Source organism: Anopheles arabiensis, chromosome 2 (assembly GCF_016920715.1).
Source record: "Anopheles arabiensis isolate DONGOLA chromosome 2, AaraD3, whole genome shotgun sequence".
Lineage (NCBI taxonomy): Eukaryota > Metazoa > Arthropoda > Insecta > Diptera > Culicidae > Anopheles > Anopheles arabiensis.
The window spans coordinates 108,956,665-108,971,410 of NC_053517.1; the positions used below are offsets into that span (position 1 = coordinate 108,956,665).

The following is a 14,746-nucleotide window of genomic DNA, read 5'->3' on the forward strand; positions in this document are numbered from 1 at the left end:
GCTTCAAAGGGGTCCCCGTATGAAAAATATGACGTCCACGTCCAAGTGTCCATGCTGCTCGTAAAACCAGACATTTGAGCTCGGCTTGAAATCACAATCCCGTCTAGCAAGATGGTTACGAAAGTGGTTTAGATTTGCCACTAGTGCTGCCACCGACTGACTGACTGACTGACTCTGCTCGCTTTGTTACGATAGCAAGGGTCTATGGGGCTGTTTTTTTTTGCTGCTGTCATTTCGAAAGTAGTTTTGTTTCAGAGTTCAACAAACTTTACCTTACCGGACACCACCTGCGAGACGACGGATCGGATAGCGCTGGTTGATGAATTGGTTCGCACCTGAACCTACTGGTGGTTGGTAGGCTAGCGAATCCTGCCTTGATTTGTGTAGCAATTAAGAGCGGAGACAAATCTACGCATACTTTCGAAGTGATGGAAATATAAGGATTAGTTTTAATAACATCACTCCATTAATTTGCAGTGCGTCTTTTGTTCACTGAGCATAAATGTCAAAGGTAGAAATAGCGTATGAAAATAAAATAGGATAATTATGAATCTCAAAGGAGAAGAAAACAACACGTAATTAAGTAAAATTGTTGTTGACATTTAAAGAACTGGAAATCGTAAGGAGGTTTTTGCTTTTGCACCATATTTGTGCAGATCTCGGCAGAATGATATGGGGTTCTAGTCAATAATCATAACTGCTTGATCATAATAATCATGACTAAACAGTCTAGAATGTGATGATAATATTCTGATGAATCTCTATGACAAATGACATGAGACAAGCAGCCATTACGCTAAAGTCGTGTTGAAAATAGAAAACCTTTCTCAACAATGCTGAAGTCAAAGTCCAACGAGCTACTGGCAGGAGTCGCAGTGATCGTTAATCAAGTCCCACATCATAAATGGTAGCAAAATACGCCACATCAGTACTGTTCAGTGCTGTTTAACTTTCAATTTGCAAACTAACGGTGCCTTCCTTCTTCTGTACCGGACATTGTACTATGACGTACTACCTTTGGATGCAATTAATAATCTCTTCTCGGCTCTCAAAGATGCCATCCAATTAATTAATGTACCTTCTTCCCCCAAGTGTGGGCCTGCGAAGTATCACTAGGAAAGGATGTTTTGTCAGTAGTTAGTTATGTGTAGTAATCATACAAACACTTCCTACCGATCGAGCGGGACAAAAAGTGACAAAGCAAAATTTTACACTGTCCATGTTGCTCACTCCATGTTTTGCATCTTCAACGTATCCTACCCGGCGACACAACAGCTCATTTCATTCTCCGTTCTTCGTTGTTTATTTGCAGTCATCGAGGATCGCGGATGTGGATCGGATATTTAGGGTCGTTCGTACCATTGTCAACCCTGCTCGCGTTGCAAACCGGATCGATGGACAAGGACTGGTTGAAGAACAATACGAATAAAACACAAAAAACCCCCATCGAATCAAAAACAGGATCACCACAAAATAGTTTGGCGGGCGTGTATGTGTACACGGTCGATGGTGTGAAGAGTGCTTTGCGTAAAGGCCAAATACAGGTGCAAGAATCGGTGAGCGTTGACTGGCAACGGTGAAAAAAGGGTTGGCTGCGGCAGAAATTATGATCTTGACTGACGACAGTGTAGACTGAACTCTGTTGCTTTGCCCGATTGGCATCGAATTCAGTGCGTAAAGAGGAGGTTCGTCGCTTGCACGTTGGCATTGAGGTCTCTCGAGTTTGCTTGTTTCGAGCAGCGAGCGTACTTTGTTCAATTGATTGCATTTTGTTGCTTCGTATTGTTTTATTGTGTGTTGTAAAGGTGTTTTGAGTGTTAGTGTTTCAAATAAGTGTAATTAGTTTGTTTCTCTTCTTTCAGTTTCTTTGGTTATTGTGCGAAGTCTATCTATTTTCTTAAAAGTGTTCCTTTTTTAAAAAAATAGTTCATTCTTAGTGGCCCTACGGCTTGTGTGTTCATACTAGTGGCAATGAAAAGCGCTGTGCGCTAAGTGTTTAAAAAGAAAGCAAAAAAAGTGCGTAGAGTACATCTTGAAATCTTTTTGTACGACAAAAGATCTCAAAGTTTCGTTGTTCTCTTAGGAAGTGTGCATCTCGCTCGGTAGTTTGTAGTGATTTGGTGCTCCACAGTTTGATACGCGATAGCGCTTTGGAGTGTGCGAGCGTCGAAGTAGCAGAATAGCGTCGGGAGGCTCGAAAGTCGGAAGCGCCGCTTATCCAGAGCGTCATATCGTTCTGCTGTGTTAGGCGGGCAAAGTAACACTCTACGCGATCAAGATGGTGATGTCGCTGTACCGGACTATTAAGGGCCACACGGGCACGTACAAGCGTAGGAAGAACCGCGAACTGGAGCGAAGGTAAGTGGAAGCGGGCGTGGGCAATTTGCTTGGCTGTACTAAACATTTGTATCGATTTCCATTCCACATAAAGACCATTAGATCGGGTTCATTTAGCGCTTAAGCATCATCATATTCGTCTGCTGCTTGCTGGAGCTTCCAGGAAAGTGAAAGTATGAACTCCCCTTGGAAAGGGGCTGTGAACTTGGGGGTCAGGTATGACGTTTCCGGTTGGCCCATTCATCCGTTTATTGCTTTACCATGTGGATGTGGCTGCTGTGGGGAGTGGCATTTGAATACCGTGCACAGATGTAGTTGATTCGAGCTGGTTGTTAAATTAAGCAGAAAAGATGAGTTCGAAACATGATCAATCGAACCTTCACAACCGTGTGATGCTGCTGCAATGGGGTAGTACTTTACTGAAAAAGCAAACATAATCACGAATCGTGTTGAGTGTGTGTGTGTGTGTAATGCACAGAAGGTGTTAGAGGGCGTGACCGAGCGGTTGGTTGGATAATCATGCGAAGGGAAAGCCACCCGGGTATGTGAATTTGGTGGGCCCTCGACCTGACCGCAATGTGTTGTGTGTGTTGCTCTGTGTGTCTGGGTGGACGCGTGCGTGTACTGCCGCGAACGAATTATGATCGTTAGTGATGAGGCTCCACCGCTGGCGGAGCGAAGTTCCCAAGCACACCACACACGTGTTTCCGGTGCGCGGTTCCGAAATCCAGCCAGCCTAATATGCACACGCATCACGCTGCAAATGGTAGAGCATTTTTGGTTAGTTTAGTGTGTTCGTTGACGGTTGCAGGAATGGAAGCATCCGTGCGCGAAGTATGCCGCCACAAATGAACGTGGCGCGGGAGCGTGGCTCACAAACGCTGAAGTCGTCTCCCCAGAGCAGAGGGTTAATAGTAAAACTCTCGGTAGCAGCAAAAACAGCAAAAAAAGGCTAAATAGTTACAAGGCAGCTTTATGAATGTTTCAGACACTTTTCATTGCTTTTCACTTTGTGGTTTATTTTTGCCTGCACACAACAACTACGCCTTATGTGCACTCCTGGGCTGGGCTTGGCGCATGGGAGAGCAGGCAAAAGCTGCTGAATCATTTACCGGTAATGGGAGTTTGATTAAATCAAATTATTTGTATTAGATGCTCAGCGCATCAGGTGATGAAGGTTAGCGAAAAAAACTGAACATGAAATAATAACATGACATTCGCGATAAAATCACACATAATGGTTGTGAAACAAATGAAATTCGGTGTTGCCTTCTTCACTTTAACGTTCGTGGCAGTAAAAAGGTGTGAAAATGTATGTAATCATTTCGAATCGTAGCCGCAGATGATTTAAAACACGATGAAAGCTACCGAAGAGATATATTCCATTTTCACTTGTTTTTCTTAATAGATCGTGTTACATTTGACTTTCAAGCGGAGTCGGGCATTAATTGAATGTTTGTTTATAAAATGTTTTATGGATGAGTTTGTTTATCGATCGTTCAAGATATCGTGCATGCTGTGATCGGTGGTGTTGTTTATTTTTGATGCCGTTGTTTGTCGATACTAATGAAATGCATTTTTCAATCGTTTGGGCAACTAACTAGCATTCAAACCGTTATGAAACTTGAATCTAATGTGTCGACTTTGATATAAACGGGGCGAAAATAAAATCCACCAGCGAGACCACCCATGGGTTATTTAAGTTACCTTGTTCAATAGATTGAAACGAGACATGAAGCATGTTTTCCTACTTGAAAATGATGCGATGGCTCGAAAACTAGATCCTTCCGAGGAAAAACAAAATCTCCGACTAGAGGATCGTCTAATGCTCTACAGAACGTCCATAAATGGATCGTGTGTGTGTTTGTGTGGTTTTTCTTGCCATCTTCAGTTGCGAATACGATTAATGTGTGTGGTCCCAGCATCATGATCTGGCGGTACTTGAATCTCTGTCAGATCGAGATGGCGAGAAGCGTAACGAATGACGCCTCATTTCGCCTCCTCGGTGTACGTTTCACGGCCATGACCATCGTTCTTTAGATGTCGTGTTAAATGTCGCTTATAGTTATTTATATGACTGGAAAATGAATCCACCAATGATTTGTTTATTGTGCGTTTAGCAACTGTTTGACATAATTATATTTGCTTTAATCAGTTGAACAGTTGTTCCAGCAGGAGCCTCTACCAAGAAAAGCTTAACCAAGCGTAAGGTATTTTCAGAACAATCGAAGAATGGTACATTCCTTTACTCACCCAGAACATGTACCGAATGAGTCGATGGTGCTTACCAACACACCAGTGTGAATGGAACAAATTCCACCGAATAGTTACATCGCTTTGTTCTCTGCTTCACACTCACCGGGCAGATTACCGCTACAAATTCTTACAAACCTCCACCTCCACATTACCACCTGAGCGTTTGCCGCCGTCCAGTGACAACGATCTCTGGTGACAATGTCTAGATCTGGTGGAAATCAGCAAGCCTGCTTCTGCAACGTGTTGTACTCTCCGTTGTAGCCCGGGACCATGCTTATTGAAATGTGTAGATCTAGATCTTTATGGGATATCGATGAGGTAACGGAACGCGCTCGATGTAGTACCACCGAATGGCACACACGGCGAATGTGCTGCTCACGACTTGGCATGTGGTCAACAAACTCATTGCACTAGCCAGCCCTCAGAACACAGCAAAAACCGATGGGTTGACTGCACTGTCTCGTTAGAGAATGTCACGGGGGGAAATATTCCAAATTTTATCGCTTCCTAAATCGAACGACATCGCCACGGCTTTGGGACACGTTATGCAGAAAATGGCATTAACCTTGCGAAAAGTGGCGTGGTGTTGTTAGCTCTGAAAGCAGGAAGGAATTTTCTCTGTGCTGTACAAATTTACGATACGGTTTAGGGAGTGTGGAGGGAGGAACGTGTCATTCGCCCTTAGAGGGTGGCATGTCGTTCTGGATGGGAAGTATCTAAATCGCGCCATGTCGTGATTTGGCAGGCTTTATATGACGTAGTCATGCCCCATCGTTGTCTGCTGAAAATAGCCATGTTCTCGAAATATTACTGTATATTTATTCCTCTAATATCAATGGGAAATGTTGTCATAGATTCGTTTCTTTTTTTTCGTTGCTTCAAGTGACTTCATAAATAGCTCCCCCATCGTGGAAGGATGTGATGCCATTGAGATGTTTATTTGTGTAATACGCTACCGTAAATACTGTTGTGTGGAGCTCCTGCCCAGCTCATGCCCACTCCAATCCTCTTTCAATATCACACGTTCTTGTATTACTCATCAAGGCCAGCGAAAGATTTGAATGCGCGTCGGAAGCGACGAACACCATCAAACACACTGATGTGTGGCTGCTGTATACAAAACACCTACGGAGGAGGCTGCTGTAATGAGACGCAGCTTCTCAAACAGGTGACCTGTACGCTGTGTTACTGCAACACACGTTGCAAGCAAATGCGTAGGCGGCACTTGACTCAGCCTAATGCATGAAAATGTCATAATCATCGCTCGACGTTCGACGAAGGTGTCGAATGATTGCTCAACAGAAAGCCCCACACCGCCGCCAGCCGAAGATGTCTCTATCGATGTGTGTATTGTTCGCGTGCCACTTCTCTTGTTCTCCGTCTCCGGCCCTACCCAGCTATGATTACACTTCCTTCTTGAACTCCAGTTCGGTCAATTTAACGCTCGATTGTGGCGAAATGTTCCGTTTTCGACGAAATTGGCGACGTCCATTACGTGTGTTGTGTGTGCACATATGTGGTTATGCTTGTAGATCGCATCGCGTCCCCTTATGTGAGATGTGAGCAATGAGCACCGCTTCTATGCACACAACATTTATTTGGTCGCTAATGGAGCGCTAATAGTTTCAAACAGTTTCCCTACCACTGTCCAGCATAGTGGTTGTGGCGCACTCACTCCTTTCTTCGCATCATTTGCCGATAATATAGATCACACAAACCATCGCGGAAGCAGCGCGAGACTCATGAGGCATAAACCATTCCATGGGCAGTTTCTCCTGCGCTTCTTATGTATTTTACCGGGCAGAAGCGGACAACAAAGCGCACGATAAGCCACAGTTTGGAATTGGAGCTGAAAGCATTACATTTAGAAAACGATTTAAATATCTCAATACCACCCTCCTCCCTCTCACGGAGAGCCAGCTTCCATTGCATGGAGATGTGCGGGAATGGGCGGTTTTGAGTGAGAGTTTCGCGCCTTGATTTGCGCTCTCACTCACTGCCATTTTCAATCGGGGAGGAAAAATCAGCCAACGGAAACGATGCCAAAGCTGGGTGATTGGCGAATGTTTTTTTGTTGTTGTTTCTGCTCCTATCGTACGCTTTGTTTATGCTCAGGGTGAATTCTTTCTCTCCGGTGTAATGCTGGTGCACCAGGGAGGGAAATTTGTGCAGCGTTTGGTCGGCTTACGGTGCCTGTGATTGCGGAACGTTTTCGGAAGCCGGCCCAAGGCAAAGAGGGTATCTATTAACGGCGATCCAATTTGGAGGCGGAACAGCTATTATCGACAGCGGTGGCGCTTCGATCGCAATTACTATTGACGGTGCGCGCGCGCGCGCCTGATCTTTCCAAACGATCGATGGGCTCTCGTGTGGGTTATACATACAACGCAAGAATCTCGCGTTGGAAGGTGCTTTGTAAGCTTCTCTAGTATTTCATCTGAAGCTTGATATTAGTGTGGCCGATGGTATGAAATCATTTCCATTTCTCCATCTCCATCAGGTAGCTTAACGATGGTTCTTTTCTTCTAACGATTGATAACAGGCTTTCAACTATGCACCATCGTAGTAATTGAAACAAACTGCATCGTTTAAACGGAATTCAGATTCGGTATTGGTTTTTCGTGTAAAAGATAATGAAAATGTGTGTATGTGTGTGAGAGAGTGAAATTGAAATGAAGCTGTTGAAGATCGATGTAAATAAATATTTAGTGGAAAATGTACCTCATGAAAACAAGCAAAGCGCAGGTTCGTCGCTTACTCAACTGGAACTAATTAAGCGCACAATTAAACCCTGCACAAAGAGCAATCATTATGTCATAAATGACAGTAAACAGAATAAACTTTCATGTACCAGTTTGATCATAACATTCACAGCAGGTACATAAAAATAAGAAAAAAAAAAATCGCTACAAATCTCGAACTACATATTTGATTAACGGCGTCTCAACACGCGTCACAAGACATGTCGATTGTGCCAGCTTGCGCACGCATACACATGGTCACACTTGGCTAACATAGGAAGGATTGGCTTTCAATTGGCAATTTGCAGCAAACTTACATTGCCGGTCTGTCGCCATAAAGAATCCATTTGCGTTCGACAGTGAACCGAGCCGGTCCCGCTCGCGCTTCAATTGCATATTGTTTATTAGCGAACGAATTAATCGTCAACCGTGGCCGGGAAGGAGAAGCACCAGAGAAGAGTGCAGTGAGCTGTGAGCTTCCTTTCCCTTTAATGCCAGGCACACTGGCTCACCCAGATTAGCGGCCGGCTGCTGGTAGTAGTAGTAGTTTGCATTTTAATGCCAAATCGCAACGATATCAAGACCTGTTGTATAATACTTTCAAATGGGTATTATCTCTCCCATTTACGGCTTGTATTATTGCACTGGCCGTAGAACTTGATTGCGTTGGTTGAGATGGTTGTGGATAAAGTAAATCGGATTAGGCAAAGTGTTAGTGGGGTAATCAAGTCACAGTTATGTGTGCATACTTTTCTTCACAAATTGACTCATAAATGAAAGAAGCGATTGTGATTTTAATTTATTTATCTTGCAATACGAGACATATTTCTGTACTAGGTAACCTTTTCCCTTGCTTTATTTCTCTTCTCGGTCATGTTACATTACGTCGATGAGCTCAATTAGCAGAATTCCTTTGGGTTTTGTTCGGAGAAAAATGTGCAAACGCTTCATTGGCACTCCCTAAACAATCCTACTGGGCTCGGTATTATGACCTTCTCCCTCTGTATGACATTGTTTTGCTTCGACATAAGCAGCCTGACAGAGGGGAGTACTAAAAAAACCCCGAAGGTTCGTCGCTTACCTACCCGGTGTTATATTTTGTTACGGCAAGAACGTGCCACACACTTCACACGATCCCTTCCCCCATCCTGCTGGTCGAAGGATAATAAATAAAATTGACATGCGGCAGAGGAATCGATGCGACACTTGATCCGAACGTGTCGTGCCGGAGCGCCGACACGCCACTGTGGTAGGTAGTGCTGGCCTGCAGCTGAAGGATCATCCACTCGAGATGGCAAATCCATTAGATGGTGCACTCAAAGCCGTACAACCGGACATCTCACCATAATAGATCTATTGCCTTGTGCCGTTTGCGTTACAATGTTGCAGTGTGTGAGCCACCCCTCCTTCGCATGCGGTGGTGCATTGGGTCGCGTTTTATTAGCATAACCGTGTCGTCGTCGTCGGTGGTGATGGTGGTGCACCGTGGTGTCTGGCGTCGTGTGTTCTAAACGAGCGTAACGGACAGCGATCACCCGCGTAATTGTCAGTGATTCAAACGGCTCCAAAAGATAATTAAGTGTAGCGCAATGGCGCATAGAGAGAAGGTGAGTGTGCACTCTAGCCTCCTTGGTGTGGGCTCGATCAAGGCCGACTTGACTGAGCGGTGAAGATGATGTGAGGAATTTATGGCAGCCTTTCTTTCTTTCCTGCTAGTACAAACGATCGATCTCTTGTGGTTTGAAGGTGGGATGAATGGTAGCACTGATGAAGATTGACGCGGAGCTGTGAAGATGAACTATTAGTTTTCATTAATAGTTTAAAGGGAGGGTTTGGTAGATGATCTGTATCGATAGATCTGTATCGGTAAATGGTGCTAAAAAGGGCAAACATTCACATTGATGAGGAAGATTAAACGAAGCTTTCGAAACTCAACGTGTGTTGTTATGCTAATTAGTGTGATTCCATTAGTGTTTTCAGTAGTGCTTTTGCCGTCATATTTTATGTCGTTTAATTAAAAATTAATTATCTTAGTATTCATAAGATTCATACGAAGATGCTTCATTTGCTAAACTGTGAACAAATTGTGGAGCGATATATTTATTCATTTGTGAAACGTTCTCTTCGGCCGAAATGTGGTAGCCGAACTGTACCGAAAACAGTAACTCACCGCGACCACCACTCGTAAGGGCTCGTCTTCATGAATATTTAACGTTGAATCAATTTCAACAGCACAAAATTGCGCAACGCGACTGCACATACCAACGCGCGGGTAACTTATGACGAAGGTGTTTTTGTGTTCGCGCTACCGTAAGTTGCTGGTTAATAAACAGTTTCAAATTGAATATTAATTCGTTCGTTCGATTGCCCTCTCATTATTGGGAGGCAGCGGTAAGCTAGAAAAATGGACCGAACCGAACAAACCGTACCCCTCGTTGCCGGTACACGGAGTACAGTAGGTTCGGGTGAGGTACACAAACATGACGTAGGGACGTGTGCTTGTTGCGTGTTTTACATACGCGAAGATTTGTAATGCTAATTATGGACAATATTTCATGCCTCCTCCGTCCTACCGTCCACCGTCTGCAGTGGGTACCAAAATAAAAGTGAGTGGCGTGGAGGGGCCCACTGACGATAAAGAAGGGCGTTTTGGGGCCAATTTGCCCATCGCTGCGGTGCGGTAAGCGACGAACCGCTTTATTTATACACGCGGTGTCAGTTAGCAAAGTGTCGATAGAATCGCGTTTAAAGGGCTTTCCACTTTCAAGGCCACAGCTAAGTGTGGACACGCACATTGGAAGACGATTTCACCCGCACCACGGTCGCTCCAGTTCTTGTGTCGTTCTTGCACTGGTGAAGCCGGCGAGTGTCGCTGTTAAGGACGGCAGAGTTAACTACCGTTGAGATTAATAGCCATGAAAACGGGCCTTAAAATATCGCAACAGCAAATTAGTGCCGGTTTGTTGTACTGATTTGCTCGCTTGATTGTAATCGCTTGGGATGATAAAGCGGGCTAGCAAAGGACTCGGGCACAGGGAATTATCTCTCTTTTGCGTAAAAGGGGGAACGAATTGCTGCGGCAAGAAGAGCGCATCTAGTTGACTGGACAGCAGCCTGCGTAGTACAGCGGTGCGCTATGATTGACAGTAGAATCGCGCACCGGACAGATGGAGCCACCGGAGCTTGTCAAAGCTAAGCGCGCGCATCAGTGTTGCCAATTAGTAGGCTTATGACTAGGCTAGGCGGTGTCGTGTTTTGTCATGTTTCGGTGTGGGACACACGATCGTGAAGATGCGAGCCTCCAGAGTCTTGAATGGGGAGTTAAATTACAGATCCGGAGCAGGCGGGCGGGCAGAATTTAATCATTGAATGAAAGAAGCTGACATCGAAAGACAGCGCAACTGCGAGGATTGAAGACACCCGCTGATGGACATCCGCAAGTCACGAGTCAGTAACGAACGTATTTAAAACCATCGCCAACTACTCCGTCCGCTGTTGGGTGACAAAATCAGGCGCCCAGCAATCGTTTGCCTTGCGAGTAGGCGTTGTATCGCTCGTATTAGTTCTAGCCACACAACTCCCACAGAACCCACCAGTAAAATGGGGATCAGAATCAGGAGAGACGTCTGACAGATCACGAAACCATGTTGGGCGACAAACGAAAACGAAAACATGGAATCTATTCCGGGCGCGGTGCGTATATGCGCCCCGCCCGTGTCAGATCTGCTGGGCGAAAGCAATGGTGGCGTAGGTACTGTGTGGACATTCGTACGTTACAACGTCCCGCGCGCGCGCGCGCAAAGCCACTGTCTTATCAGTGGCGTCGTATCTTGGTAGGAAATTTCACCTCCCCGATATCCCGCAACAACAACATACCTCGCCTCGCCCGAACATCGATTGTGTGCTGTTCTGCGTCGAACGCGACGAGGCTTCAATGTTCGCTTGAGGCGTGCGTTTGGCGTGCGAGCCAGATTGCCAGCCGCCCGCCTCACAGTGGGAGAGCGCCTGGGCACCCAGACACGTCGTGGGTTGACTTATCAAAAGGTGTTCTTGTTGTATTGGTTGTTAAGTTTCGTGTTGCTGGTGTGCTGCACAAGCTTGCACGGCCGTGCATAGCCAGCCACCCACTCCAGAGTGGTCCAGAAACTGATTTACAACCACCCGCTTTCCCGAAGGGCTGCATTTTGTCTGTTTTGATGAAAATTTAATTGGCTTTCGATTCGCTTTGAACTTGGCTTGGTCGGTGTGTCGGGGGCTAGTTTCGAGACAGGCAAATGTGTGGACGCCCGGTGTCGATGACCTGTAAACCCGGGGGAACGAATAGGATTAAAACAGCATCACCCCGGACCTGGTCAGCAGCTATCAGGAACTACTAGACGGTGTGGTAAGCGCAAAGAAATAGAAGCGATAAGCAATGGATGAGTGAGGGGAGGAAAAACACGAAACACACAAAGCACTCGGGATCGGATGTCGTCTGACCGCACGGGTGGAAAACATGCAACCCGGCGAGAAGGGTTCATCGGACACTGATTTCGCACGACTGATCGCCAAACAATCGCCAAAACGCTGATGCTGTTGCCGCTGCTGCACCAGCCTGGAAAAGCCGAACGCTGTGTTGTTTTAATTAACATTTACTTTTGCTTTTACTGTGCAGAGGGACGGTGTGGGAGATTCCTGCAGCCTCCTCTTTCGTTTACATCTGCTCAATTATTCGGACTGATGATTTAAATCGGCAAGCTCGGTGGCGCTCGGTGGCAATTGCAGAGCTCTCGGTGGGAGTGAAATGTTATCTAACCGTTGGACAGTGTTTTCTCAATACAATCATGGTTTTTGTTAGCTGGTCTTATAGTTACTTGGAGCTACTTAAACAAATCAAAATAGTTGAACCTATTGTGTCCGTAACAGAAATTGGTTCTATCGGGTTACAGTGAAACAGAGCACTGAGTGATCTTTTGGGGTAGTGAAATCGAGCTTTATCTTGTTTGCCATTCCATAACTGTATACAGATTCACTACTCCCTTGGTGTGTATTACTTATGAAATCATGGCCTGAAGGTCTTTTAAGTCATCATTTTATCACCACCTTCTGTCACCGTTCGTTAATTGTCGATCTGTAATCACGCAAGCTAAACGCAGACAATAAACTGTCCTGTTTTATCGTGCAGACCTTCCCAGAAAAGGAAGTTACCATTATGATAAGCTGGTTTTATGACAGGCACGCTTGTTGGAGCATGATTTACAGCCAGAGCCCTACACCGCCGCATGCACTTGTGCTTCACTGTAACTGTTACAGAGTTACATTGTTATGCTGCAGTTTTGTTTGCCGAAGCCGTATCTTGCTCAAGAAACCTTCCATCAAAGCTTCCGAACCGAAACCGAACCGAAAGTGGCACTCAATTTTTGGGAGATCAAAATTATGATCCCCTATCATGATGGGCCTATCAGCGGATGGGTTTGTTTCTTCGGAATGAGCCAACTTAATGAGCCAAACGCAGCAGGACTGTAAAGCAACCGAAAAAAGCTTCCCCCTAATAATTCGTTTTCCATAATCAGTTGAGCGTTTTATAGCAATTTTGTTAAGTTGAACGAGCGTGGCGAGCAGCAGCACAGCGTGGTGTGATATACGGTGGCAGGAAATGCAGACACAGCGACACAACACAGTACACGTGATCGTGCGATTGCGATCGGGGAGAAAATATTGACGCTCATTAACGCCAGTCCCATCGCCGTATCATTATCAAATCACTATCACCAACACTTACACATACCGGTTTGAGGGTTTGGGTATCTCTCGTGTCATCTTTCCACTAAACCCCGTCAACTGCCAACACGATCAACTGCCGCAGCGTAGCTGCTTTCCTTTCGATCATTCATTTCCATTCGCTGAAGGGTGCTGTTTACGGAGACGCGTTTTCCTTTCCGAAGTGTAGCAACTGAAAATGGTTTCCTTGTTTGGTGTGCACTGGGGAGGGCTAACGATTAAAACCGCATTAATCGAAGCGATGTTGCAGTTTGTGCGGTGGGCCATGCCGCAATCTCTGGTGCCTGCTTGGTAAATGGCCTGCCCGAGTCACGTCACGGAAATGATGGGCTGTGTGGGGCGGCGGCGGCGGTTGCTTTTCGATACCCTTTCGGAAAGCGTATCGATTGTTTTGGGCCATCAATTTCAATTTTCAAACTTTTTCCGATCCACTAACGTGCCGTCGGGTTTGGAATTGTGGTGCATACATAACAATGTGTTACGCGCTTGAAGGACCGATGCACCACGGCGATCGGGACGGAGACGGCATCAGTGCAGCGAAACAGATGACAGTGGGTCCCAGCGTTTCCGTGTGTCTCTTTGGAAGTTTGACTGAAATTACTTTCTCCGCTAATTATAGCTTCCAGCGTATGCTGTCCATTTTGTAGCAAACGATTGCGTTGTGATTTTCATCGGGAAAACTGGCAAGCTAATTTCTGTTCGAAAAAAGGGGCTAAAAATTATCTCCCTTTCTAGGATCTTTTCCACGCTGGTATTTATTTATAGTAGTAAAAATATCTTTCACCTTAATTTTAAACCTGATGGTCGCTTGCCTTTTTCCCCGTTCGTCGTCACGTGATGATTCAATTAGTTTGCACCCCAATTGGTTTACCAACAAATTACACATAGGCTTAGCGTTACGCAAAAGCAGGCTGAACAGCCCTATCGCTGTGTTGCTGCCAACTGCCAACCGGACAGGCCGGTGATTTAAATGATGTCCAAGACACGAACCCAATTTCGCTTGATCACTAATCAATCGGCACGTGCTTTCGAGTTTAATATTTTCATTTGACGCGTATTGGCGATGGCGATAGAGTTGTAAAAACGCTCTGCGACGCTCTTACCATCGTGCATGGTTGGCGATCTGTTCCTTATCGAACGTACACCTGAGCACGACGATGGATGCAGTGAGGTGTTGGTCGATGTTTAAGATAATTGAGGGTAATTTTCAATCGACGGTGTTGTCCGTACATTCGGTTCAGGTGGTCGATGGTAAATGCCTCTTTGAACTGGCCACCTTTGCAGAAGCCACAGCTCTATCGATGTGGGCCATCGTTACGTGTTTAGGGTGTTTTTTTTCGTAAAGAAAATTATGGATTTACGGAGAACGTTGTGCATATGGCGGGGGTATTAATGATGGGCAGGTGTGGTAATAACGTTGATTTCGTTCAAAACGACACGATATTGCATGTAACAAGCTTGTAATATGGGGAATGTCGTGATAAAATGAGGAATGATTAGGATGATATTAGTGAAGCCTTAATATCTCTAGTGTAATTAAAATAAACTGAGATGTGCCATAGTAATTATCATTAGAGGAATTTAAGCATCTATTTGAGTAATTTTTGTTGATATTCGTTAATAATGATCGGCTAATTTCCTTCTCTAAAATG

General features: G+C 45.3%; 1 protein-coding gene across 4 annotated transcripts in view; it reads left to right on the forward strand.

Moving 5' to 3' along the window:
* LOC120894460 overlaps positions 1–14,746 on the forward strand; it is a 145,180-nt gene that overhangs the window by 11,574 nt on the left and 118,860 nt on the right. For 2 of the 4 annotated variants that reach the window (XM_040297054.1, XM_040297057.1), the window contains exon 4: positions 1,863–2,358. In XM_040297054.1, the coding sequence (XP_040152988.1) occupies positions 2,279–2,358 (80 nt within the window). In that variant the 5' untranslated portion in view covers positions 1,863–2,278. Of the gene's footprint in view, positions 1–1,670; positions 1,713–1,862; positions 2,359–14,746 lie in introns of those variants that run through there. The other 2 variants (XM_040297055.1, XM_040297056.1) reach the window with 2 other exon arrangements.